Source organism: Hydractinia symbiolongicarpus, chromosome 9 (assembly GCF_029227915.1).
Source record: "Hydractinia symbiolongicarpus strain clone_291-10 chromosome 9, HSymV2.1, whole genome shotgun sequence".
In the NCBI taxonomy this organism is placed as follows: Eukaryota; Metazoa; Cnidaria; class Hydrozoa; order Anthoathecata; family Hydractiniidae; genus Hydractinia; species Hydractinia symbiolongicarpus.
Genome location: NC_079883.1, coordinates 14,094,356 through 14,120,053, shown reverse-complemented (window position 1 = coordinate 14,120,053; position 25,698 = coordinate 14,094,356). Strand labels below are relative to the sequence as shown.

At 33.6% G+C, this 25,698-nt stretch overlaps 3 protein-coding genes across 5 annotated transcripts; 1 reads left to right on the top strand and 2 right to left on the bottom strand.

Moving 5' to 3' along the window:
- Nucleotides 1-1,918: 1,918 nt before the first annotated feature.
- LOC130657275 (synaptotagmin-16-like) lies at nucleotides 1,919-16,964 on the top strand. Of its 3 annotated transcripts, none has more exons than XM_057460254.1 (4): nucleotides 1,919-2,214; nucleotides 12,667-13,442; nucleotides 14,238-14,448; nucleotides 16,307-16,964. In XM_057460254.1, the coding sequence occupies exons 1-4, from the start codon at nucleotides 2,166-2,168 to the stop codon at nucleotides 16,645-16,647; spliced, it is 1,377 nt and encodes a 458-aa protein (XP_057316237.1). In that variant the 5' UTR covers nucleotides 1,919-2,165; the 3' UTR covers nucleotides 16,648-16,964. The 3 variants fall into 3 exon arrangements, with proteins under 3 accessions (XP_057316237.1, XP_057316238.1, XP_057316239.1); XM_057460255.1 differs by lacking the exon at nucleotides 16,307-16,964 and adding an exon at nucleotides 15,386-16,288 and having other exon boundaries at nucleotides 1,921-2,214; XM_057460256.1 differs by lacking the exon at nucleotides 1,919-2,214 and adding an exon at nucleotides 11,626-11,988.
- Nucleotides 16,965-20,977: 4,013 nt separating this feature from the next.
- LOC130657272 (uncharacterized) lies at nucleotides 20,978-21,805 on the bottom strand. The gene has a single exon (XM_057460251.1). The coding sequence runs from the start codon at nucleotides 21,351-21,353 to the stop codon at nucleotides 20,985-20,987; it is 369 nt and encodes a 122-aa protein (XP_057316234.1). The 5' UTR covers nucleotides 21,354-21,805; the 3' UTR covers nucleotides 20,978-20,984.
- A 1,740-nt stretch (nucleotides 21,806-23,545) lies between these two features.
- On the bottom strand, nucleotides 23,546-25,631 carry LOC130657775 (uncharacterized). Its single transcript, XM_057460777.1, has 4 exons — nucleotides 25,448-25,631; nucleotides 24,944-25,387; nucleotides 24,148-24,843; nucleotides 23,546-23,979 (listed from the first exon to the last, which is right to left on the bottom strand). The coding sequence occupies exons 1-4, from the start codon at nucleotides 25,629-25,631 to the stop codon at nucleotides 23,546-23,548; spliced, it is 1,758 nt and encodes a 585-aa protein (XP_057316760.1).
- Between the last annotated feature and the right edge of the window lie 67 nt (nucleotides 25,632-25,698).

Here is a 25,698-nt window from a genome sequence, read left to right as displayed (position 1 = left end):
AGTCCCCCTGTCTCACTAAAATCTGACCCTTCCATTTTTATTATTATGTCGACGACCTTGATACTGATTGGTGCAGGCATTAAAATAGGTCGCAAAACTTTACGAGTACCCCGTTGTGCTTTCCTAAGCTCAAGCAGAATTAAAGAATTCTTCATCTTAGGTTGATTAACTTTTTTAAGATTGTTGTTATTGTCACTTTTTTGTGAAGGGGGTCCTTTGGTTCGAAATTGAATTCAAGAACGTCGATAATTTATTACGCTATTGTGTTCAATGAAAGTAATTGTCAGACGCTGATATAAGTAGGTTTAAAGCTACCTTATCTCGACACTATGTACCTGAATTATAATTTTAGAGATATTGCCCAAATTATTCTTTGCATAGAAAATTGAAAACGGTCCACCCGCCAAGCTCTTTCCAGCGCACGTCTCATTTTCATATCGGACACCGGTACAGCGAGTTTCGTATGTTAGAAAGTTACAAGGTGTCCAGGGTACGACGTTGTCAACTCGCAAATATTAATCTTCCCAAAATGCAATTTAATTTTTTGGACTTCGCGAAAAGAAGTCTAGGCAAAAATACGTAGATATTCGGATAAGTAAAGATTTAAGCTTGATTGAACTCTCAAAAGTTTACTATTTTATTGCATCTTTTTTTTTGTTTTTTGTAACCAACGCCATTTCGGGGGCTGTGCTGTTTTCTAGAAGTCTACTTCTATATTGTGTTCCTGACGGCAATTTTACGAGAGTCTATGAGAAGGGAAGATTGCTAAGTGGTGGAAAAATGTTGAGGGAATGAATGTGAGGCCAGAAGTTTGTTAAGAAAGTTGCTTAATGTTTGATTTCAACTAAAAATTGGAAGTGCAACTTTGGTTTCTGTCATGAGGTCTGTCTACAAATATATCCTTCTTAAGTCAGCTACTTCTACGGTTGATAGACACCCAGTGTAACACGTGTAGTCCCTGTGTTACCAAAGGTGTCGGCTCCTTGTCTGCTTTTGTCGGGAAAAAGTACATGTCCTGAACATTCCTGCGTATTTCGTTTAAATTTTTTACTTTTAATTGCGAAAATCGTGTTGGACTTTTCGTTTGCTGCAACCGTTTTTTTAAAGAATAATTTACTTCGTTGATTAGCTTTATAATTTTTTTTACTGTGATCGAAGCAGCCAATCGCGAGTCTTCTGATGAAGCATTTACGACTGTTGGTACTTTAATAACGCTTGATGGTATGAACATACGACTTTTCCACCCTCCTTCCCAGGGTCTTGCCGTAATGAGGTGGCAAAGATTTTTTACGAAGATCATCATAAAGCCATGTGAACAAGGGTCACAGCATTTTGATCTCCTCGGCGAACTCAAATTACGCGTGTTTTATTGTTGTTTTATAAAAAGGCGATCTTGTTAAATAGTTAAATTGAGTGAAACAGTTATGAAAGTTCCAGACGCACTTCCTAAAGCCTGCGTGTTATTCTAAAAGACCGTATGTCAGATAGAGCGAAACTCAATTTCTCGTAAGAAAGAAACCTGTTTTCGAATCAACCATGCCTTTTTAGATTGTATCGGGTTCTCTGATTTGATACAATACAGTAAAAAAACGACGCAGAACAAAGAAAAGGGATAAATCATAGAACACTTTGTGACTTATGATAGGTAAAATCCCATTGATTCAACTGCGTTGAAGTTCATCGATGAAATTAACAGAGGCATGGTAACGAAGTTAATCAACCTTTTTTTAATATTTTCTTTTAATAGTAAATATGCTTTTTATACTTTGGAATATAAAGTGTGAATTCTTTTTTGATGAAATTAAGCGATGACGAAGAAAGAAAAATCGAAGAAGAAAAAAGAAAAATCCACGGACAGATGTTTTCTTTTTCTTCTTCTCATCTGCTGACTCTTTAAAAATGCAATGATATTACACATGCTCATAGAAAACGTATTTTCAGGCTTTCATTTCGTGAAGAATTTTTGTAGGTGAATGGATTTTCTTTTGTGCATATGAATGTATTAACATCTTAAAATCAAGTGCATTTAGTATTCTCAAAAGAAAAGTTTAAAAGAAGGGAAAAAAAATCCCGTTTTCCCGTTGAATTTAAGAGGGAATTATGCTTGAGGATGAAAATAGTATTAACAGGCACGTCATGTAGGGCGTTGCTTTTTGATTAAAACCATGGAGTTTCAAAATGAAGTACCGCTCAACCAAGCGCCACCGCCACCAAGTACGTATATGTATTCATCGCACGATACTCTATAGTGATATTCTGAAGAATGATTTTGAAGGTTTTTTAGTGCTGGTTAGTTTCATGTATGTCTTGTCGTACAAACAAAACGTTCGCTTCCATTTTAGTTTTAAGCTTTTTTTTTTCGTAAGTTTTCCGGTATTAAATTTCTTTTTTTTTATCAAAAACAACGTAGTGTGTAGAAAAAACAGAGTGAATTTTAAAAGCTTTTTCAATGCTTGGACGAAAGAAAAATATTGAAGTCTGTTACTGTGCCAGCGTCTCAAATACTAAATTTTTGTTTTCTAAATTTTCTAAATCAGGTTCCCATAAAAGCACGAACGGTCGTGGCGTTGACCTCGTTTCCAGGGTTTTTTGCCTTCCTGACATCGAGACCGGGCGGCGATGAAACTTTTTGTTAGCCGTCAAGTACGCTCTAGCAGCTTTGACATTATGCAACAAACCCTGGGGACAGGATGTCGTAATGTCTTTACAAAATATCAACAGGTTTACATAAATAAGTCACCACTACGAGTTTAAAGATTCTGATTGAATGCTTTAAGCTGCTTTAGATGGGGGTTCGCATTTTTATACTCTCTAGACCGTCCACATTTGCCTCCCCGTATCATTTATTTTGACCTTTTTTTTTTTTTTTTTTTTTTTTTTTTTTTTTTTTTTTTTTTTCGCCAAAAGAAATTTACATACAACTATTTCAAAATTACAGATACAAGTTCTACATACACATAAGTACAGGCATAAATTTCTACATTAGGATATATATATATACATATATATATACATAACTGTATCACGTACGTAGAATAAAATGGCAGGAGTAAGTAGAAGACTATGCAGTCTTATCATCTCACACCTTACATAGCCGTCATTAAAAAGAGCGTCAAATAAAAATTGATAATTAAAAACTTAATAAAATATTAAATGTTATGTTAAATAAAAGAAAGCGTTTAATTATCACACGTAGTGTTGTTTCAGAAGAAGACTTGTTCGTTATTACTTCGTAACAGCTGATTTCTTAGTGCAATTTTAAATTGTTTTGTAGATGGAATGCTTTTTATCTCATCGTTTAGAAGCATGCTCCAGAGTTTTGGGCCTCGGTTTGATATTGAAAATTTTGTTACATTAGATATGATTTTTGGCCGAAGGAAATTATCACCTGAAAATCTAGTTGGATATTTATGTTGAACTTTCTTAAATAATGTAATGAATATATTTGGTGCTATTAAATTTTTAATCTTATACATGAAAATAAGGACTTGAAAAATGTTTAGCTGACATACATTAAGAATACCCAGTTCTTTTAGCAATGGTCTAGAATGGGAACATTTGTTCTGTCGTAATATAATCCTACTGGCATGTTTTTGCTGAATGTGCAGTTTTTTTAATTTTGTTATATTAGTGCTACCCCATGCAATGTTTGCATAGTTTAAATAGCAGTGTATGAAGGAAAAATATATGCTTCTTAAGCAGTTCTTATTCAAAGCGAAACTGGCTTTATATAAGATTCCTAAGCTTTTGGAAACTTTGTTTTCCACTAATTTAATATGTTCTCTCCAAGTTAAATTTTCGTCTAGGAGAACTCCAAGAAATTTCATTGAATATTCTCTTCTTATGTTTACATGATCAATAACTAATCCAGGTAACCTAAGAGGTATTTTATCTTTTTTACTAAGTTTGTGAAAAAAGGTATATCTAGTTTTTGAAGTGTTAAGGGATAATTTATTCGCTTTAAACCAATCAGCCAATTTAGCCAATTCTAGGTTAGTGGTTTCAAAAAGTACGTTTATATCTTTATGAGTAAAGAATAAATTTGTATCATCAGCAAATAAAATTGAATTTAAGACACTAGATGCTCTAAATATATCATTGATATAAATAAGAAACAACAGTGGCCCTAAAATTGACCCTTGAGGTACTCCACATGTTATAATCCTGTAGTTAGTATTTCCTTCGTCATAAGAAATATATTGTTTTCTTTCGAAGAGGTAGTTATTGAACCATGCGAGATATGTATTTCTTATGCCATAATTTTTTAGTTTTTCTAATAGAATCTCATGGTTGACTGTATCGAATGCCTTACTGAGATCAATAAAGACCCCAATTGTAAATTTATTCTCATCAAAGGCTTGAAATATTTCCTGACTCAACTGAATGATTGCGTGATCAGTTGAATGACCTGCTTGAAATCCAAATTGCTTATTATACAAAATATCGTTATTGTTCAAGAAAGAATAAACCCTGTTGTACATGATTCTCTCTAAAATCTTCGAGAAGCAAGGGAGTATTGAAATTGGTCTGTAGTTAGATACTTTACAAACCTCTCCTGCTTTAAAGACTGGGACAACTCTAGCTATTTTTAACTTTTTAGGAACAATGCCTGTAATTAGAGATGAATTAAATATATGCAGTAGTGGAGATTTTAGTTCATTGAAACAGTTCTTTAAGACATTGCTGCTGATTTGATCAAAGCCAGGACTTTTGTTGATTTGCAAAGAATGAAATGCTGCTTCTAGTTCCTCCTCACTTAGCTCTTTTTTCTCTATTTCATTATCATAATATGACAAATACGATTTAAAGGATTTTGTACTGTGACCTATTTTCGACGCCAGGGTCGGCCCCACTTTAGTGAAAAAATTGTTAAATTCTTCAGCTATCAAAGATGGTTCTTCAATTTCATTTTCGTCGTTTACAAGTTTTGAAGGAAAATTATTACTTCTAATTTTTATTTTACCAATCACTTCCTTGATGATATTCCATGTTTTTCTTGCATTATGTTTGTATTTATTAATTTGTTCATTGAAGTAAAAATTCTTAGCACGCTTTTTTATCAATTCAAAAAGGTTTTTATAATTTTTGTACAGTGTTTCATTCCCGTAGGTTTTCTTTCTTAAATACTTTTCATATAGTTTTTGTTTTCTTCGGGAAGATTTTTGGAGGCCCCTAGTCATCCAGGGATTAAAGAATGTTTTGGTCTTAATAAACTTAATTTCTTCTGGAAATGCCGCATCATAAGCTTCCAAAAAAATTTTCAGAAAGCTATCATATGCGTCATTTGCATCTTTCCCTTTTACCACGTCGTCCCATTTTACCTTAGCCAATAAATACTTAAATAACGTTATTGTATTTTCATTTATTTTTCGCGTTTTTATTTTTACATGGTTTGACTGTTTATCAAAGTTTGTATTGGACGTGATAAAGATGGGAAAATGATCAGAGATGTCTGTTTTGATAATACCCGAATGTAGTTCTTTGTCGCAAAATGAATTTGTTATGATGTGATCAATTACTGTAGCGTTTTGTTTAGTTACCCGGGTTGGTTTATTTATGAGAGGAATATACCCACTTTGAAATATAAAGTTGAAGAAACACTGGATGTTTTTGTTTGTTTCGTAATCAAGTGTATTGAGGTTAAGATCCCCCACGAGGTATACTGCTTTGCTGGTGTTTTTATTGATCAATATAATAGGTTCAATTAACGTTTTAAAATTATCAATTGATCCTGCAGGTTGCCTGTATATTACGCTCACTATGATGTTCGTTGTGGTTTTGTTCAGTATTTCTACACTTAATGACTCACAATCGTTATTATTCACACATAGCTCTGTTCTTTTTTTATACAATAGAGAATTATGAATAAACACACACACGCCACCACCCGCCTTGTTAGAGTTTCTAATTTGATGAATCACCGAGTAATTACACAATTGAAAATTTGAATTGTTTTTTATGGCTTCATCACGACACCAAGTTTCAGTGAGACAAATTATTTTAAAACGAAAATTCAGAGTGTGGAGAAACTGTTTAAAACTCTCAAAATTCTTTTGCATGCTTCTAATGTTGAGATGTAGTATAGAAAAGGAATAATTTCTTGCATGTGCAAAAATATTGTCTGAATTTGGAGAATAATATTTTGTATTAGTGTTCTTGGACAATGTACAGTTATAAAAATTTAAGTCTGGGTCATTTTCATCGTTTAATAGTAAGGTTTCGTTGGTTTGGAATGGATGAAATTCCAAATTTTCAAAATTTGTTTCCGTCATTGTAGTAGAAAAGATAATTAAAAAGAAAATATAAATCGTGTAAATAAGAAAGCGTTAAACAATGTTTTTCGGTTTCTTAAACTCCCTAACAACAAGACGATCATAAAGAACGATAGCATATTTACCATTTTCTCTATGAATCTTCATTTCCTTGAAGAGATTCGCCCTAATCTGATTCGTCGAAGTGGAGTAATCCTCATTTACATATATTCCGGTGCCTTTTAGTTTCTTCGAGTTGTTTAAAATATTAACTTTATCCTTATAGTCCAACAGTTTAAGTACGATAGTACGCTTTTTCCCATTGCTTTTCTCTCCTGTGCGGTGTGCTCTCTCTACGTGCACATTCGACAATCCTAATTTGTGTTCGAATAAATTGACCACTTTCTTTTCAGTATCGTCCCAACTCTCCGACTCGCTTTCTTCCAACCCATCAATACGTAAATTGTTTCTTCTTTGTCTATCCTCTAAGTGTCGTAGTTTTTCCTCATAAATACTCAATTGTTCTTTACGATTCGTTGTCTGTTCAAGTAAGCCAGCTTCCATTTTTTTAAAACTTTCCTCATTCAAACTTTGTGTCACTGTCAGGCTTTCCTCTATATCTCTTTTGTCCTTTTCTAAGGCTTTAATTTTTTCAATTGCTCCAAAAAGATTATTTTTTAATGTCCTATTTTCTTCTTGGATAGCTTCATATGATGATGCAATTTCTTTCAGTTTTTTGTCTAATTCACCAATCTGTTCGTTTGTGATCTTCAGATTACTGCTAATTAACTGAACAATATCCTGCTGTTGCTTTTGAAACATTGTTGTAAAAATATCACGCACCATTTCCACAGAAATTATGTTCACTTGATTACATTCCATATTTGTAAATATAAGTATTGAGTAAGTATTAAGTAAAATAGTAAAATTTAAATAAAATATCAAAATGTAAATTCCCACTTCTGCAGTAGTTAAAAACACGTCCGCTCTCGACAACCGTCGGCTTTGTAATGTGACCTTATTATGGCCTGTCACCACATGGATATTAGGTACGGAACACAAGAGAAGCCCAGTGATCAGTGGATACCACAGCAGACGAGCTTAGGTATCAAGTTGTTACCATGTTAGAATCTTCTCTTCTTTCACATTGTGAGTTTGTGGGAGAAGACCGGATAATTTGTTTTGATCATTTGATAGTCCTTCTCAATACGAAGAGGTGTTTTATGTTTAAACAGTAGGATAGTTTGAGAGTAGATCCATTTTTATTACGATTGTTATTGAGGTTTGCAACAATTTACAGTTTTATTTATAAATTTATTTATTAACATATTACAATATATGCTATTGATCTTATACCCAACCATCGTCCCTTTTGTTCACCCGTCCCAAAGAATTAACTTTGATTTTGAATGCGAAATAGTAATTGAAATGCACAACCTCGTCCCCAGGCCATTTTGTATCTTTTCTGGCATCGGTACGGCCATAATTAAGCCACGGAATATATTTATCGGGGAAAAAACGGGGTTTGGCTTAGTCGGGGAAAAATTTGGTCACCATGCGTAATGCTCCGTCTAAAGTCGGATATTAATTTTTTATTATTTTTTTAAATGACCATATTTTTTTAATTTATGAGAAAAGAATTTCAATTTTAGATTAGTAACGCCAAAGATACCATCCTTTAAAAAATCGAAGGCGTTTCTGGAGGGCGTAAAAAGTACCTGAAACTCGTCAAGGGGTAGTGTTTTTTAAAATTTAGGCAAATTTAGTTTTTATGAATTAAAAATTTAATATCTGTTCATTTGTATCGTACATTAATAAAAACAGTATTTATTTTGCCTCTGTGCTTATTCGCCTTTCGGATTTAAACACATTAGTATTAAATTTAATCGCGATTTTCTCGATATGTTTTAAAAGATGGGGTATGGAAAAAGCAACATTAAACACTGCCAAAATTCTTCAAGCTTTTTAAGTGATGGCTAGCACGATTGAAACGATTTTTGATTAACAACATGGTACGTTTTTTACGCGTGTGCGCCAATATTTACAACATAATTTTAGCCCCGGAATTCACGTTTTGCTTATTAAGGGCGTAATTGCCGCATAAAAATACCATATTGTAAATCGAAAGTTGTTAATTTTAACAAGAAGCCCTGGGGGCTCTAAGAATTTCCACTCGCTACCAAAATATTTGATGAAAACCTGCTAATTCGTTGTGTTATTGTGCCAAACATTCGAAGAGGTTTGGTGCATGAACCTCTGAAGATAAAGCACACAAGTGACATTATATCTTACAACAAACGCAAACAAAACGAAACGTGTCATAATAAACTCACATTTTAAAATAAATTGCTTGGTTGAAAGTCTTACGATTGAAACGTTTATGGTCTTAAACGGCATTTAGTTGACAAAAAATCAAAATTTTGCTGTGACCATCATTTTCAGCATACTTTTTTTATTAACTGTGCCAAATTTTGTCGAAAATAAAGCAGTTTTAATTTTTGGTTAAATCTTGGCCTAAAATGACATTTAAGGTGGCAAAAAACCAAAATTTTGATGTCACCATCATATTCAGCATACTTTATTTGTTAACTGTGCCAGATTTAGCCAAAAATGAAGTGGTTTTAATTTTTGGATCAATTTTGGCCTAAAATGGCATTTAGGTGACAAAAATCAAAATTTCGATGTCACCATTATGTTCAGCATACTTTTTTTGTTAACTTTGCCAATTTTTGTTGAAAATGAAGTAGTTTTAATTTTTGGACAAATTTTGTCCTAAAATGACATTTAAGGTGGCAAAAAATCAAAATTATTATGTCACCATCATATTCAGCATACTTTATTTGTCAACTGTGCCAGATTTAGCCAAAAATGAAGTGGTTTTAATTTTTGGATCAATTTTGGCCTAAAATGGCATTTAGGTGACAAAAATCAAAATTTCGATGTCACCATTATGTTCAGCATACTTTTTTTGTTAACTTTGCCAATTTTTGTTGAAAATGAAGTAGTTTTAATTTTTGGACCAATTTTGTCCTAAAATGACATTTAAGGTGGCAAAAAATCAAAATTATTATGTCACCATTATGTTCAGCATACTTTTTTTGTTAACTGTGCCAAATTTTGTCGAAAACAAATACTAATTTTGTCCTGAAACGTCATTTAGATGAGTTCCCAGTAGTTAGGGAGCTTGGGTACAAAGTTTACATCTGTGACGGAGGAACGTGTAATCCCAGGGTCGATTTTTTCTCAAAAAATGCTCCAAAAGAAAAAAACGACGGTTTTAAAGAATTTCCTACGCCTTCGGGCGCGGAAATTCAACAAATAGTTTTACGTCCAAATTTTTAAAAGAAACGCAGTAGTCCAGATAACTTTTCAAATATTCATCTGGTTTTTCTGACAGGCTGTCAAATAAAAAGCAAAGAAACCAAACAAAAAAAAACAGTAAAAGTGTATTTGACTGACCTGTTTAGGTAAATGCAAGGCAAATGCCTGACAGATTTTATTGATTTCCCGAATCCAAACACTCTATTCTCAACTCCCCAAAAAACTTCGAAATATCCTGTTCCTAAAGATCTGCATAAAAAGGCCTGTTTAATAGCTAGATTCATACTGCTATCAGTCTTGTCCCCAGGGCTTCTTAAAATATCTATCCATCTTTTATTGTTGACGGGCGCGAAAAATGACATAGGAGGCGTTGTTTACGTTGTTGTTTGTAGAGATTTAGAAACATTGAAAATCAATTCCATTATGAATATTGCGTTCTGTTTTTTTTTTACTTGTCGAACTGTCCAGTAAGTCTCGACTAGGTTTTGGGCATAATCCAAATAGATTTATATATTGTATACACGAAAAATAAAAACAAATCCTTGAAAGTGAAGAAAGTCTATATAACGTTAGCAATGAAATTTATTCAAGGGCGTGACTTAGTTTAGTTTAACAATGCGTCTAAAGCCATCGTTTGGATGTTTGTTTTGAAAAATTTAACCGCTCAAATTTTTCAAAAAGCAATAGCACTGTGGATGTTACCTTATTTCATGAAATTTCACAAGTCATGAAAATTAACGCGGTTTTTCAAAATTCGTGTTAAGTAAATGACCGTGAATTAAAAGCAGTGGTAATTTGAAGACTGTTAATTTCATGAGTCGTTAATTAAAACACTGGTAATTTGGAGACTTTTTTTACAAATTAATACTATTTTCTCCTCATTGGACGATACCTCAGCGGTGTTCTCTTTTTCAGCGATCTTTTCTAATCATCTTCATACTCTGATCTAAGTAGAGATTTCACTAAAAGCACTTCTTCTTCCAAAATTTTAAAATTTTTAACATTGTCTTTCCAACCAACGAAAACTTTTATTTCGATTTCCAATCCGCCTTGTAATAGAGGAGACCGCTTCACTGCCGTGAATTAGACTGTTGCCGTAATTTTTGCTTTGATATCGTGATATCGCATATTCTCAAATTCGCGTTATGCATTTTTGAAAACAACTTTGTTCAACCGCGTTAACTTAAGGTAAGGCAATTTGAAAACGTGCTTTACATCATCGATGTATAAATATATACCTCCATGTTTTCATGTAAGTCTACTCAGAAAACAAAGGCAAGGGTGTCGTAAAAATTGATACCTTAATTAGGCAAAATATTCTTATCTTTTATCCGACAAAGATTAAAAAAGATTATATTTGGAAATGACCAATTAAAGGAAATTTTTGTTTTAATTTTTGTTTTTGCACTTTCAATGTACAATTACTGCAACAACTAATATAGGCATTTTTTCTATTTGTAATGTTTTTATAGGCAACTCCAGACTAAAATCATCTTTATTTGAAGTATTTCTTAATCAATTTCATAGTGTGAACCCCTGCAGCATTATTGGGGATATATATTCTCAGAAAGTTTCTGTGGTATTCATTTTAATCGATATTTATATTTTTTATCATTTCGTACTAAATTTGTCATGACACTGCAAAGATAGAACTGGTATGCAGCTGGGGGTCAGCTCTAAAACTCATTAGGAGCGGAGGATACCTAAACTGGGGGGCTGAGGAAAAATAAATGGGGGTGTAAGTAGAAGTGTGGCTTCGCACCAAAAATATCGCGTCAGCATTAGAAATTTTTGAGTGCGAGATATGAAATTTGGAAACTTTTTGAATGGCTTTGTTTCCTAAAAATGCAGAAATTACGTGATACGTATGGAATCCAAATGTTTTTTGCATATCTTCCTGTGTTGTAGACTCTAAATAGAACGAAAGACGTTAGTTTTAGTATCTAAGAATTTTTGAAAATGATGAGACATGGGAAAGAAATGAACAAAAACACGCACACAAATTTGGCTTGTGACCTCACCGAGTGTATCTAAAAAGTTAAATAGAAAAATACTGAATACACAATATATTTTTAAAATTAAAATATGAAAGGAAAAAATCGATATAAAAGTGGAAACAGATGTTTTTTTTTTGTTTTGTGAGTTCAACAAAAAACTTTTGCTCCCTGCGTTTAAAAACATCCTTTTGTTTCTTTTGTTCGCCGTCTTTTGTGTTCGCAATTTATTCACAAGAAAATATATTCTCTGTTATTGCTCTGCGAAAAGATTTTTCTTCGATGGGATTTATGGAATTTTTGAAGTAGTACGAGGAAAATAAAGCTATTTTTGTGACCTTTTTTTGAAATAATATGACTAAATATATTTTCAAGAAGAACTTTTAAATGATTTACTGGCTGCTACGGAGCGGGAATGGACTGTAAGTAAAATTCAAGGAATAAATCTTGTTTTTCATTTTTATATTTACGCCTTTGTAGGTAAAAAAACACTGCAATCGACGATCTTTGCTGTCTGTTTAGATTTTTAATCAGTATATGCGCTCTATAGCTATAGATAAATTTCTTTGTTTACATTTTCAGCGGTAAACTCTTTAGGCTCTTGAAACAAAGGAAGTGATTTCTTGCAAAAAACAAACAACTTTTTATATCAAAAGTCTAACCGTTCATATCTAACTTTACAGTTTTGTGTTTGTGAGTTTTTTTTATATTTTTTTAATTCTCTAAAAATTTCAGAAGTAAATTTGGTGTCAAATGGTGTACATCAGGAATTCCTATTCTTGATGTAGCAAATCATTCAAAAAAATTCACATATTTAGCTTAAAATTTTAATTTTTTCGTAAATTTACAGTACATTACAAATTTTTTGACCTAAACTTAATACAGATTTCGCAGGATCATAACTCTGCGAAAATTTCTACATTAAAAGATTTGTTCCCATTTTTTGTGCGTTCTTTGTTGATTTTATGTTCTTATTTTGCAACCATCCCCCAGCCGAACTGTTCTTATAATAAAACAAGTATAAAAAAAATCAATCCACGAACTAATTAACGATGGCGGCCAATTTGTTTGTAAACATATTTTCCTTATCATTATTATAGTTCCGGTACCGGCAATTGTGTTCCTATGTGTGTTGTGTGGCTGTATCGTAGTGCTTTGTATCGTGTATCAACTTCTGAAACGCGACATGTGTTGCAACATTGAAGCAGGCAATGGCGAAGCAGAAAAACAAACTAAAAACGGCTACACAGAACTTACAGATAATTTTTACGAGTTCGACGAAACAGAAGGTCGAACGACTGACGAAGACCCGCAAAGCCGCAAAAGTAGTCGCCGAAGTTCTCGACGTAGTAGCTACGATCTGACGGCGACGAGTCAGTCGGGTGGAGAACTTACAATAGGTGATAGCGCTTCCAATTTGACTGGCAATGAATCCATTGATATACGTATCAGTGGGCCAGAAGATGATATGACCAGACAGGCTGGGAAACTATTGCTTGAGTTTAATTACTCTATATCGACACAACAAGTGGCTGTCACTGTCATAAAAGCAGCCGAAGTTCCTTCCAAGGCGCGAGGGGGAGCTTCCGCTATACAAATACGCATGGTTTTGCTACCCAATAGAAATCAACGTTTCAAAACGAAAGTTCGACCAGCATCGAATCCCATTTTCAACGAAACGTTTTCTTTCATGTACATCGATCAACTTGCGATAAACCAGTCATCGATAAGGATTCGTATTTACGGCCAAGAGAGATATAATCAAGGCAGATTGATTGGAGAGTTAATCTTGCATTTAAGAGATATAGATTTGTCCATTGGCAGGGATGAAGAAGAGAGAAAAATTTGGTTTCCTCTGTTACCTAGATCTTTAACGGTAGGTAAACATTATCTCTAAATACCATAAGTCCTCAAGGAGCCACCACCTTTAAATAAGCCCCACTGATGCACTTTCGAATTAGCCAACAGAGATTTATTTGAAAACTTATAGTATAGACTTATAGTAAAATATGATAGTCAATATCAGTTTACATCAGTCTATAGTTTCGATATAGATATAGATCAGTCTATAGTTTCGATATGATAACTCAGTTCTAAGGTCATTTTTCACCGCCCAATTTTGACCACACTGTAGACTAAATGTATTTTATAACAGGGTTGTGTCGTGTCCTCAATTTTTATAAATTTCCATAATTCATCAGGAAATATCCTGGAATTTTACAAAACCTTGCTAAAACCATATGATTTTCGTAATCTCTTCAAATTTTCCTAACCTTTTTTTTAAATATCGGATAAATAATTAATCGGAATATTTCTATCTCACATCTCACGAAGCAGGGTAATTTGTTAAAATAAACTCCGTACTATTATTAAACGTGCCAGAGAAATTATTCGTCACTGAAACAGAAGTTCTAAATTTATATTTTTTATTTATTCATTCATTTATTTATTTATTCATTTATTCATTCATTCATTCATTTACTTACTAAAATTTCTATATTTGTAACTACACTCGTATTCTGTTCAAAAAGATGGCCAAAATTGCTACTTTTTGCTAAAGATGCTTTGGGAATGTACGAAGGGCAAACCCGTGGATATTTTCATAAGCTAACAAGTCTTTTAAGCTTGTTTATTATTTCGCACTACGTCTAATAAATTTTATTCACACTAGAGCGCCGATTCAATGTTCGATTTATCCGACAGTACAAGCGTTGCAAGTTTTGGCTCTCCTTTGCTTGGTGGTTCAAACCAGTCACTCACTTCCCACAGTAGTGCTCCAGAGTTACTGGTCTCGCTGTGTTATGCCTCGCTTACCGGTAGATTGACTGTAGAAGTTTTAAAAGCGAGTAATTTACGCTATCTTCAAATGCAGAGAGCGCCAGGTAATTGAAAATTACATTGTTTAATTACACGTTTTTTTTAACAAATCGGTTTATAATCAACTTAGTGCGAGACCGCCCTAAATTTAAGAAACTTTTATAAAAGAAAAGAAATACTTTTTAATTCATTAACGGCTAACTCTTTAATTTTTACTCGCATTTCAAATACGTGCTTGATTTGAAATAGACATATTCCCGACATAAACTTTGATTTTTTTAAAAAAACCTTGAAAAGCCCTTGAGAAAAATATGTCTTGTAAAAAAAGATCACTTCTTCTGAGGTAATTTATTCTGTCCCTCACTACGCTCATTTTAACTTTATTTGTACGTCTGCCCAAATTTATCACGGAACCTTCGTTTGTTGACCCTTTTATTCGGAGGTTAACCGGTCATGTTCATCTAAGCCGATCTGTCTTTTATTGGTGTTGGTGAAAAGCCTTCCACAAAATTGATAGAGAACCAGCTGGTCGAAATATAATGTACTTGAAGTAGCTTTCACAGGTTATTGCTCTCGAATCTTTGTTTACACCATTTGTAATCGCTAATACGACAATAGTATAAAATAGCTTCAATTTTTCAGAGTTGCCTCAACACTAACTACGTTCTATAGTTTGTGGGTTTTTGTGTTACGTCTGCTCACCCTCGTCCCCAGGGATTTTTGACATTTTCAACGTCTTATCTCATTTGAAAAAGGCAAAAATCTTTAGGAACGAAGATAAGGCTTGCTCTTGTTGGTTATCTTTCGAAACAAAGTGGAAAACTCCTGCGATGTAAATTTGTTTGCAAGCCTGTAAAGAAATACAGTTGATAAATAAGGGTCATATGTGATTAGCTTTATATCAAGGCTAAAGGTAACGATGAAGTTTGGGTGAGGTAATTTTGACTTAAGTAGGTTAATTTTTGTTGAGACAGCATAGATGTGTATATGCTTTTAACCTAGATTCGTATGTTAAAATTGAAGTACTATCTTCGCGAGGAAAGAGGGTGGCCAAAAGTAAAACAACAATACGACGTAACATGACTGCGCCAGAATATAACGAAAGTTTCGTCTTTCAAATGTCAGAACCGGATTTGCGTGAAGTTACGCTTGTTTTCTCGGTTATCTGTATTTCGAAAACTCGTAAAAAGAAAGAAGTGGTTGGTTGGTTTACAATGGGCAAAGAAGCAACAGGCTTAGATGAAATTGATCACTGGGAAGAAATGATAGTTCAAAAAGAACATAAAACGACACATTTTCATCCACTCACATCTACACACTAACAAAGATATAATAAAAACTTTTGTTTCAAGAAAACAGTGTATAAAGTATTACAATCTATGAAATTAAAAAGGATGAATCAAATCTATCCAAAAATAATTCATGTTTTTTATGAATACTCCAAATTCTTTCATTTTCCTACATCATTTCCGTGTTTACGGATAATGAGTGAAATTGGACAAAATAATTTGAATATTCTTTTTTTACACTGCAACTGTTAGCTGCAGAGTCTACAAAATATATGTATTGTTTTTATGAAAAAAGTCAAATTTTGAAGCAGATGTCAAATTAAAACTCTCCTCCTCTTTTTTTGTTCGGCACTATATTCTTTCAAGCAATGTAAATATAACAGTGCCTAAATAGAAACTTTTCAGTTCGGCACTTACCAAAAGTAATGTTTTTCCCGCCAAAAAAAGGAAAAAAGAATTTTTTGCTTTCTTTGTTTACTTATTTTAATCACTCACCTACTACAATTAAATATCACGTGATAACATTGTTTTTAAAATGGTACAGTAAGCCGCGTCTGAAAATTATTTTTTCTGTAATGTTAACAATTTTATTTCTTCGCTGAGAATTAAGTCTGTTTTCTTATTTTTTCTTCAGACACGTATGTCAAAGTTTCGATGTTCAACTCAGTCGGTCAACAACTTGCGAAAAGTAAAACGTCAATCCGCAGATCGATGTTCGATCCTGAGTATAACGAAACATTTGTTTTTCAAATAATTGAATTTGACTTGGCGAACGTAAGCCTTATGTTTTCTATTGTAAACATAAAGAAAATGAGACGAAAAGAAATAGTTGGTTGGTTTTCCATTGGTAGTGAAAACACGTCTGAAGAAGAACTTATTCATTGGAGAGAGATGTTAGAAGGGCGAGGGAAAAAAGTGCGAAAATGGCACATCTTAAGTGCAGTGAACAGAAGTTTTGATGATTACGACTTTTGAACATGTTTTTTCGGGTTTTAGGAAATTTTAAACATAAATTTTAAAACATGAATATACATACTGAGCTCTGAGAATCGAAGCTTTGACGACATATTTAAGCTGTTAAACTTTATTTTCTTTTGCCAGGGCTACCGAGTTTGTTTTGAGTAGTACAATTTAGGCCACCCATGTACAAACTTCACACATGCTCCGCGCGTCCACAGAAAGCAGTTTTGAAAAGATAAACATTTTTGTTTATATATATTTTTATGTTATTAGGTAAACAAATAAATTTTATTGATGTATATATGTTATAGTATTAAAAGAAATTACATTTAGTTGTAGTTTTTATTCTGTACGCACCAGCTGACAAGCGAAGCAAAGCTGACGAACAACCTCAGAACTGTTTTTTTTTCTGGTGAAAGGAAGCTTTTGCAGTTTCCCATGTTTTCTATTTTCTATTTTTTTTATTTTTGTTTCTGCAAAATCACATACACCTTCCTTAAAACAACGTGTAAATTTCAGCTAAGACTATACGAGCTTTTTTGCACTTTTTCGGCCTAAATTTGTTCTTCCGAAAAATAGGGAAATAATCAGATTTACCGATGATATTGAATGACGATGTTGAATATTTTGTAGAATTGAAAGAAATAGATGGTGGTAAAGTTTTTTATTGTACGAAAATACACGTATACTAGTGCAAGGAACGAAAAAATGATCAGTTAATAGTTTTTTTAGCAATTATACACTCATTACTTCGTTCTTATAATCTATAAAAAGGGGGAAAAGAAGGAAAAAAACGGGGGATGGAGGAGTGAGGGGAGGATGAGGGATAGGGGAAGAAAGAAGGGAGGGGAAAGGGGAAGAGAGAAACAGGGAGAGAAAGAGAGAGAAAGGGAAGTGGTGAATAAACTCAAATCATAACGGCTCGACCAACTCAGAGGTTTATTATATATTATCTTAAAACATTTTCATTCCTCAAAAATTACTCAAACCTCAGGTGATTTAAAAATTGTACTGTTAAAAAAATGGTACAAGATAATACAAATATCGGTTGCACTTTCTTAGCGAACGAAATTGCGCTAAAAGTGATATTTTCACATACAGTTGAACTCATGTAATTCGACTCTTCAGGGGGTCGCACGATTTGGTCGAATTATATGAGTTGTCGAATTAAAGGACTTCAACCTTTTTTTCTGTCAAATTTTGAGAAGATAAAATATTGATGCTTTGCGCAGGGTGAAATATTGTGCATTAGCTATAAGAAAGGGTACAAGTTTTTTGTTTTAGTTTTGTAAGAATCACTACTTCTATCTTTTCAACAATAATGAACTTTTCATACAATTATTTGTTTTGTTTTCCAGCTCTTTTAACGCATCATATTTAACTTTTAAAGTAACTTCATTGTGCTTTCTTTTAGTTGTCATTTTGTCTTGTTTGTATCATCAGCTGCGCCAATACTCGAAACAAAAATTTAAAAAAGTAAACAAACATTCGAATTTCATGATTCCATTTTAGAAAATTTCCAAAGTCGAATTACGTGATGAAAAACACGACCAGGGGACCGAAGAATCTGGTCGATTTGCATAATTTGTCGATTTACACGAGTTCAAGTGCATATTATAACTGTCGAATTCGCAGTCAAGAATTTACAAAAACTTGAATTCCACATATCTGTCACCCTTTTAACAAAAAGGTTAAGAAATTTCAAAAACCTAAAGGGCTTTGCTTTTTCGTCATTTAAATTATTTTGAGCACGTTAAATTATGCTAATTATTTTTCGACATTGCTTACCTGGCCCACTTACCAAGTTAAAATTATTGCAACCTCAGCTGCCTGCAGAGTATGCCTTACTATTGATACTGTTAGACCAATTTAGGAAGAAAAAAACGGGCATTTTTATATCATCGGAATAATTGTAAAAAAGCCCTTTTCACGTAAGATTTTGACACTTCTGCTAAAAGATAGAAAGATGCTGATTCCATCCTAGTAGGAGGCTCACGTGGCAACACTTTTCATTTCGTCTCGGGATAAGATATTTCATCCCACTTGCGTGTAAATACGGTCCTAAGGAAATTCACACAAAAAAAAATCAAAAATTGTCGCATCTTTTTGCGATGTCGAGTGCTATGAGCATTTTTTATTGTGTGAAGCAAAATCACTTGTTGTCTTCTATTGTATACAGAAATAAAAAGAAGTATTGGTAACAAAAACACAAAGGTCATGTGGCAAGCTTGAAAATTTGTCTATAAATCGTTTTATTTTTTTGAAAAATCTTCATCAGTTCTTAGAAATTTTGATTATACTGATTAATGTATGTATAAATGAGTTGCTGTCTTAAGGGTTTAAAAAGTATGTGGTGATATATTTGTTTTTACCTATCCAGTTACATATTTTGAACATATTTATTTACACTTGCTACTATTTATACTAGCAATTATTTCTCATATAATTCCGCATAATTAACTTAAATTTCAAGGCCTATATCTCAATAAATATTTTACCAAAACGTAAAAAGATTCCTAGACAACTTTCAAAGCTCTTTCGTATGAAGTGAATATGTTTTTTTACGGGAGGTAAGTTCTAAGCTTAGTTTCAAATATTCGCTGTACAAGAACTGTGCAACAAAATTTAGGTTATCGGAAACCAAGTTTCGTTTCAAGGATTTGCGAGCGTACAGAATTTGACACGGGTGCATTTTACCTCAATGTGGGTACGTGCTAGCATTTGGACCATGTGGGTTTAGCACGATGGAGGTCGAGAATGGAGCGAAGGGTTTGTATTCTTCTTCTAAACTAATTTTCAGTTTGTTTTTGGTTATGTGCAATAGAGGATAGGTAAAAAGTCAGCTAGGCATTTACCAATATGTGGAGGTACATAGACAAGCTACAAATGTGTACAAAATTCAATATTTGCGTGACATCATGACAGGAGGACCACCAGTCAGGGAAATCCTCTTAATTAAACTGTACAGATTAATATAGATGTCAACTTAATTAGTAGCGTGGCGCCGTAGATTAGTGCTTATAGCTCTCGTACTCTGTGCAGGAGACCAACATGGGCGAGTGAATGTTACCATAGCCCCCCCCCCCCCAAGCCATGTGAGGGAAATTGGGGAGATGGCACACTGTGTGGGCCGTTGGATGTTTCCAGGAGTTGTCTAGTAGAGCAAGGGCCCTAATTGGGTCTGCGTAGCTCAAAATGAGCATTAAATACTCTAGGACTCCCCCATCTAAGCCATGGCCCCTCCTGGAAATAATAGACAGGGTATATCCCTCGATATTTGTGAGGCTAGCCATGTAAAATATGAACATTATCTATCTATCTATCTATCTATCTATCTATCTAGAACCATAGTGCAATGCATCATGAATGTCAGACGCTGACAAAACATTGTTTCCAGCATCTACATAACTTCTCATCACTAACTTTGCTGCAGCACTTTCACGATCACACTGATCTTTACCACAGGAAGGTTCGTTGTAATCGTATCGAAGCAGCTTGATCCCCTTCTCTTGACACAACTGATGAAGGCCTTCAGCAGAACAATTTGAATGATAGCAGCCTGCATTATCAGATTTGCATATAACTGTGAGACATTGGGTGCATCCTGTTTAAACTCATCAAGTACTACATCAGCAATCGAGATTACATCACTGAGGCCCTGGTCACAGCGGTATATAGCAGTAAAATAAGTTTGTTTTTTCATTTCACTCTCATCAAGGAAAAAGAACACATCAACATGAAGACTCATTCCTTTTTTCCCGAAATATTCTCTCTGGCCTTCCCTATGTCTAATTGGCAGGATTTTTTGGCAAAAATCTTTTAACCAAAATCCTTTTTGTTCTGTCAATTGCTCGAAGCACCAAGCTTTTGCCTTCCTCTGTTGACTGTCTCTGATTTGGTGTTTCATATATTCTAATATCTTACACGAAGATATTTGAATATCATAAAGTATACCAGGATCAACATTAAGAATATTGGCTAACTCCCTAAATTCATCCAAACAACAACACAGATCCCAACAGTCATGACAAACGTTATCACTAATAAGTGGTGATGACTGTAAATTTTCATTTGTCACATCACTCAATGCAAACAGTGGATTGTGTGTTGATATGTCGCTATCAAGATTGCTTGCATGTTGTTGGAGTTTGGTTTTCAAATATCTTTTCCCACGTTCCAGCTTTGATGACAAATCTTTCCTATGATACTTTTCAGCAATACTTTGAAGGCAAGAAAAACCATTTAATCCAGCAGCTGTTGTGTCATCTAAGCCAGCTAAAAAGAATTGGTTTTTACATGCTCATCTTTGATACAATTGCATCCTTTTTTATTATCTAAGTGAATTAACTTACCTAAACTTTTTTTTTAGAAGGTTTAACTGCTTTTAGTATTCTCCATAACGAACTTTCTGACAAGCTATGGTATCCAATAGTTTTGCAGTGCATTAGATACAAAGTAACAGCATGGCTATACTTTGTTGTCAAAACTGCATTGGCAACTTTTTGAACAATCCCACTATCAAACTTGATATGTGATACACCATATGCTACATCTTGCAACAAGCCACTATTGAAGATGAATTCAAGGAAGTGTTCACACTTATTATTATCAAGCTTAAGTCGTTTGTGGACCTGATGCATTGGTAATAACAATGAAGCACTTGAAGATTTCCACCTTCTAGCAGTATCGACCTGGTATTTAGTGCAATCAAATAACTTCATAATATCTTGGGTTGATGCTATTAAACTTCTATATAATGTATCACAATTGCATAAAGCTTCTAATTATACATACATTCAATTATACTATCCATTAAAACACATGCACATCTTTTTTCTGTAAATTCTATTTGCATTCTATTAGACATTCTATTATTATTATCACCAATGCAATGATTTCACATTATCAACAATGCAATGGCTTCGCAGATACTTCAAAATACTTTTTTCTAAAATAGGTAATTTAATTGTTCTCCAAGCTTTATGATCTAAATCTTTTACTGCTAAATCCTTGTTATTAATTGTTTGATTTCGAAGCATCCTATATTTCCTCAGCAGAAGTTCTTTCAAGCAATAGCCTATAGCCTAGGTATAGATCATTAAATGCAAAAAGTTCTTTCTATTTAGGTTACACACTTCTTGTCAACATCTATGAATAAAAATACAACCTTTCTTTTGAAGCTCTGGAAGGAAAAATTAGAGTTTGTCTGTAACAATTCATTTGTAAACTTAGGGTAGTTTTGAGCAATAGCCTTTATCCTACCTTTATATACGATGGTTTTTTCTTTCTGCAAAAAAAGAGGGGCTACACATTTCCTAGTAACAACTATAAATAAAGATATGGCATTTCTTGTAAGGCTCTATATGCCAAAATTATGACATTTTCGTAACATTTTTTTGTAATTTTAAGGTTGTTTTGAGCAATGATATCTAGCTGGCATGACTAGATCACATGGATTTTTTTCTTTTTTTGTGAAGTACTCACCTTGGATTAAACATTTTCAAATATTGTGTAGTTTGAAAATGTTGCCCATTCTGGAAAAAAGGACTGGAACTAGTTACCTAAACTGTTTTTTCGGAAGTTTGAAGGTCATTGATGGAAACCACATACGATTTCAATGCTTAGTTTAATGTTTTCTTTGTACAAAAGTAAGCACTTTACCCAATGCCATTCAGATTCCCACATTGCTGTATAAGGTGTAACCAAATTTGGGCCTCAAAAGCAGGGAAAATTGGTCAATTTTTAGGAAAAAAGGTCCGAGAGGTGGTTTTGAGCTATAATTTTTAGCAAATGTGAAAAAAATTCTGCAAAACTGGTACACGATCCATAGTACTTATGGACTACAACAGAATCCATATGAAATCAAAGTGACTGCTAACTAATTTTATAATTTATATAATTTCAAACATGGAACCCAGAAATTCCTTAAAAATGGCCCAAAAAGGCCCAAAAATAGCAAATATTTAATGGGCCATAAAATGGGCCATAGAAGCTGCTGTAGAGGCCCCACCAATACGGAAACTATGGGTATTTAAATGCAAACTATCATTTAGACTAACAAACAAAAATGCTGAGACGTACTTCTGGGGGATAAAATCCCCATTTGATAAAACGAACAACGGATCAGCCTTAGCCCCCTGAAATATCAGGTAATTTCTTAAAGCTTTTACTGGGCAAAATTTGTGTTCAATCATTGCAAGACGAATTGTGACACCTTTCCTAGATGGATCTGTTTTGAATGCCTTGATGGTTAGCTTTACGATTCAATGTCTGAAGGTGACAGGTGAATTTTAGGATCATAAATATTTTTTGATGGTGTAACAAATTCGGATACACGTAAAAACCCAAAAAACGCAACAAGGATGAGAGCAGACCATAATGCTTTGTCATGACAAGTAAATTCACGAATAAATTTTAACATTTCATGCAGATGTAATAGGCGGGTGTAATAGGCAATCTCGTAGTACGGGAATGTGGATGGCATCTGCGGATACCTCGCATGACGTTAAATAATTAAGCCATTGAAGATATGTTTTCTTTATAGCCTTGCATCTTGCTATGATATTGTATGCCAGACAAATAGACTTTTATAGTTGAGAATTTAAAGGCATCCCGAGGTAAGTAAGTAAGTAAGTAAGTTATATTTGCCATCATTATAAAATCGTTAAAAATATTTACAGAGAAAAAGAAATTGAAAACAAATAAATAAAATAATAAACTATATATAATATTAAAATGTATCATAAAAAATATAAAAAAAATTAAATGCAATTTTCCTGAGTGTTGATATGTTTGATGGCTGGATAACACAAAACAAGCCAAGGCGAGATTTCCATTGTGGTCCATTTCTACCCTTATAGAAAAAAAGATAAGCAAAACGAAAACGAAAGGATTATCAAAAGATCATATGAATTTAATTCACAAAATCATCTGAGTCCCTTCTCGTTATAACATCAAAATAGTGCTTTTTTAGGTTGTGTTTAAAACTGTTTGTAGTACTAGATCTTTTAAGACCCTCAGGAAGAGTATTCCATAAGGAGGGTCCAAGGTAGGAAAGACACTGTTGACCTTGGGGTGTTTTTACACAAGATTGTTCAAGCCTCTGGAATGATGAACGAGTCGAAGCTCTTCTATGACTTGATGGAATAAATACATCAGACATGTACAGAGGACATTTTTTCTGAAAAAATTTATATGCATGATTGTTTACGCATACTTTAAACCTTTCGCCAACTGATAGCCAATTTATTTCCTTAAAATCCGTAGCACCTACATGTGATCTGCTACTTTTTTGTAAACAGAAGCGAACACATTTGTTTTGAGCAACCTGGAGCTTCTTTTTTAAAACTTTTGTCAGGTTTGGATACCACACAGTACTGGCATAGTCGAAATGTGGTTGAATTAAAGAGTTACAAAGAAGTCGTCGCAGATCCTTGTTCAAAAATGAGCTTTGACGATAAAGAAATTTAATTTTGCCATTAATTTTGTTAATCACATGTAAGGCCATTGACTCACCAGACAGTGATTGGTCAAAGATGCAACCAAGATATTTAACTTTCGTATGCTGCTTGATTTCTACTCCATTGTAGGAAATATTAAGTTTTTCTGCTTTCTTAATTTTTCCCCTGGAGGCAAAAAGAATAGACTTAGTTTTATCTTCACCAAAGTGTATGCTGAGTTTGTTGTCCACAAACCAATCACATAAATTACTGAAGTCTGTATTAAGAGCATTTTCCATCTCAGTTATGTCTTTGTGTTGAAATAAGAGACATGAATCATCTGCGTAGAGAAAAAGATCACATTGTACTAAAGCTTGTGGCATATCGTTTACATAAAGTAAGAACAGAAGTGGACCCAAGATAGAACCTTGGGGAACACCACATTCCAGTTTACCTGGATTAGATGATAAGTTATCTATTGACACACAAAATGTTCTGTTTGCAAGGTAAGACCTGAACCAAAGAATTACTTCATTTGAAAATCCAAGAGTTCCTAATTTTTCCAAAAGTATGGAGTGGTTGATGGTATCGAAAGCTTTTTGTAGGTCAATGAGGATCATACCAGACAGCAAGCCTGCATCAAAACCTTTTGAAATTTTGTCATGTATATATAATAGACAAAAATCTGTTGAATGACAGCTTCTAAAGCCAGACTGAAATTTAAATAATATATTGTTTTCGTCTAAGAAAGCTTGTGTTTGGTTATGGACCACTCTTTCAAGAAAAAAGAGGAAGCAAAGATATAGGGCAGTAATTCTTTGGATCAGTTCTTGATCCCTTCTTATATAGTGGCTTAAGTTTAGCTATCTTACATTCACTAGGAAAAGATGACAGTGAGATAGAAAGATTACATAATTGAGTTATTGGTCTGCAGAGAACATCAGCACCATCCTTCAAGAAAATTCCAGATATAGTATCAAGTCCTGGTGCTTTTGTTGTACTAGTATCATTCAGCAAATTCAGCACATCTTCTTCTAAGACTTGCTGAAAATTGAATATCTTGTTTCCAATGTTTAGCGATTTGTAATATGAGATGACAGCATTTATCCCAAATCTATTTGAGGGCTTAGGAAGATTTTGAAGCAGCCCATCTGCTAGACCAGAGAAAAAGTTCTTAAATATCTCTAGTTTTGATTTTGTATCAAAATGTAAGGCATCCTCATCCTTTAGACAGTAGTTCGGATCTGACTTCTTTGAGTTGTCAAGTCCCATAGACTTTAGAGTCTTCCATAGTTCCTTAGGCTTGCCTGTGTTTTCTGTTATTTTGTTTTTATAGTATTCTTTTTTCTTTTTATTGATCAAATTTTGCACATTACTTTTCGCTTCATTCCAGAGGTCAGAATCAATTTGTAATTTTGACTTCTTAAACTTTTTAAAAAGTTTATCTCTAGTAGCAATCTTGTCTGCAATCTCACCATCAAACCATTCCTGGGAGTTGCATTTAATTCTGGCCTCCTTAGTAGGTGCTATAGTATCTACTAAATGTTCATTTAGCTCCATTTAATTTTCCGGGTTCCTCAGTAAAAACACATCATAATAGTAGAGAACATTGTATTATGAAATAAAT

What these genes read in the sequence shown, in the direction of transcription:
- LOC130657275 (XM_057460254.1), top strand. Translation starts at nt 2,166, where the DNA reads ATGGAGTTTCAAAATGAAGTACCGCTCAACCAAGCGCCACCGCCACCA. An exon ending in TGTTACCTAGATCTTTAACG is followed by an intron (nt 13,443 to 14,237) that starts GTAGGTAAACAT and finishes TATTCACACTAG; the next exon opens with AGCGCCGATTCAATGTTCGA. An exon ending in TCAAATGCAGAGAGCGCCAG is followed by an intron (nt 14,449 to 16,306) that starts GTAATTGAAAAT and finishes TTTTTTCTTCAG; the next exon opens with ACACGTATGTCAAAGTTTCG.
- LOC130657272 (XM_057460251.1), bottom strand. Translation starts at nt 21,353, where the DNA reads ATGAAGTTATTTGATTGCACTAAATACCAGGTCGATACTGCTAGAAGG.
- LOC130657775 (XM_057460777.1), bottom strand. Translation starts at nt 25,631, where the DNA reads ATGGAGCTAAATGAACATTTAGTAGATACTATAGCACCTACTAAGGAG. An exon ending in CCTCTGGAATGAAGCGAAAA is followed by an intron (nt 25,388 to 25,447) that starts GTAATGTGCAAA and finishes ACAAAATAACAG; the next exon opens with AAAACACAGGCAAGCCTAAG. An exon ending in GTCATCTTTTCCTAGTGAAT is followed by an intron (nt 24,844 to 24,943) that starts GTAAGATAGCTA and finishes TTCTTGAAAGAG; the next exon opens with TGGTCCATAACCAAACACAA.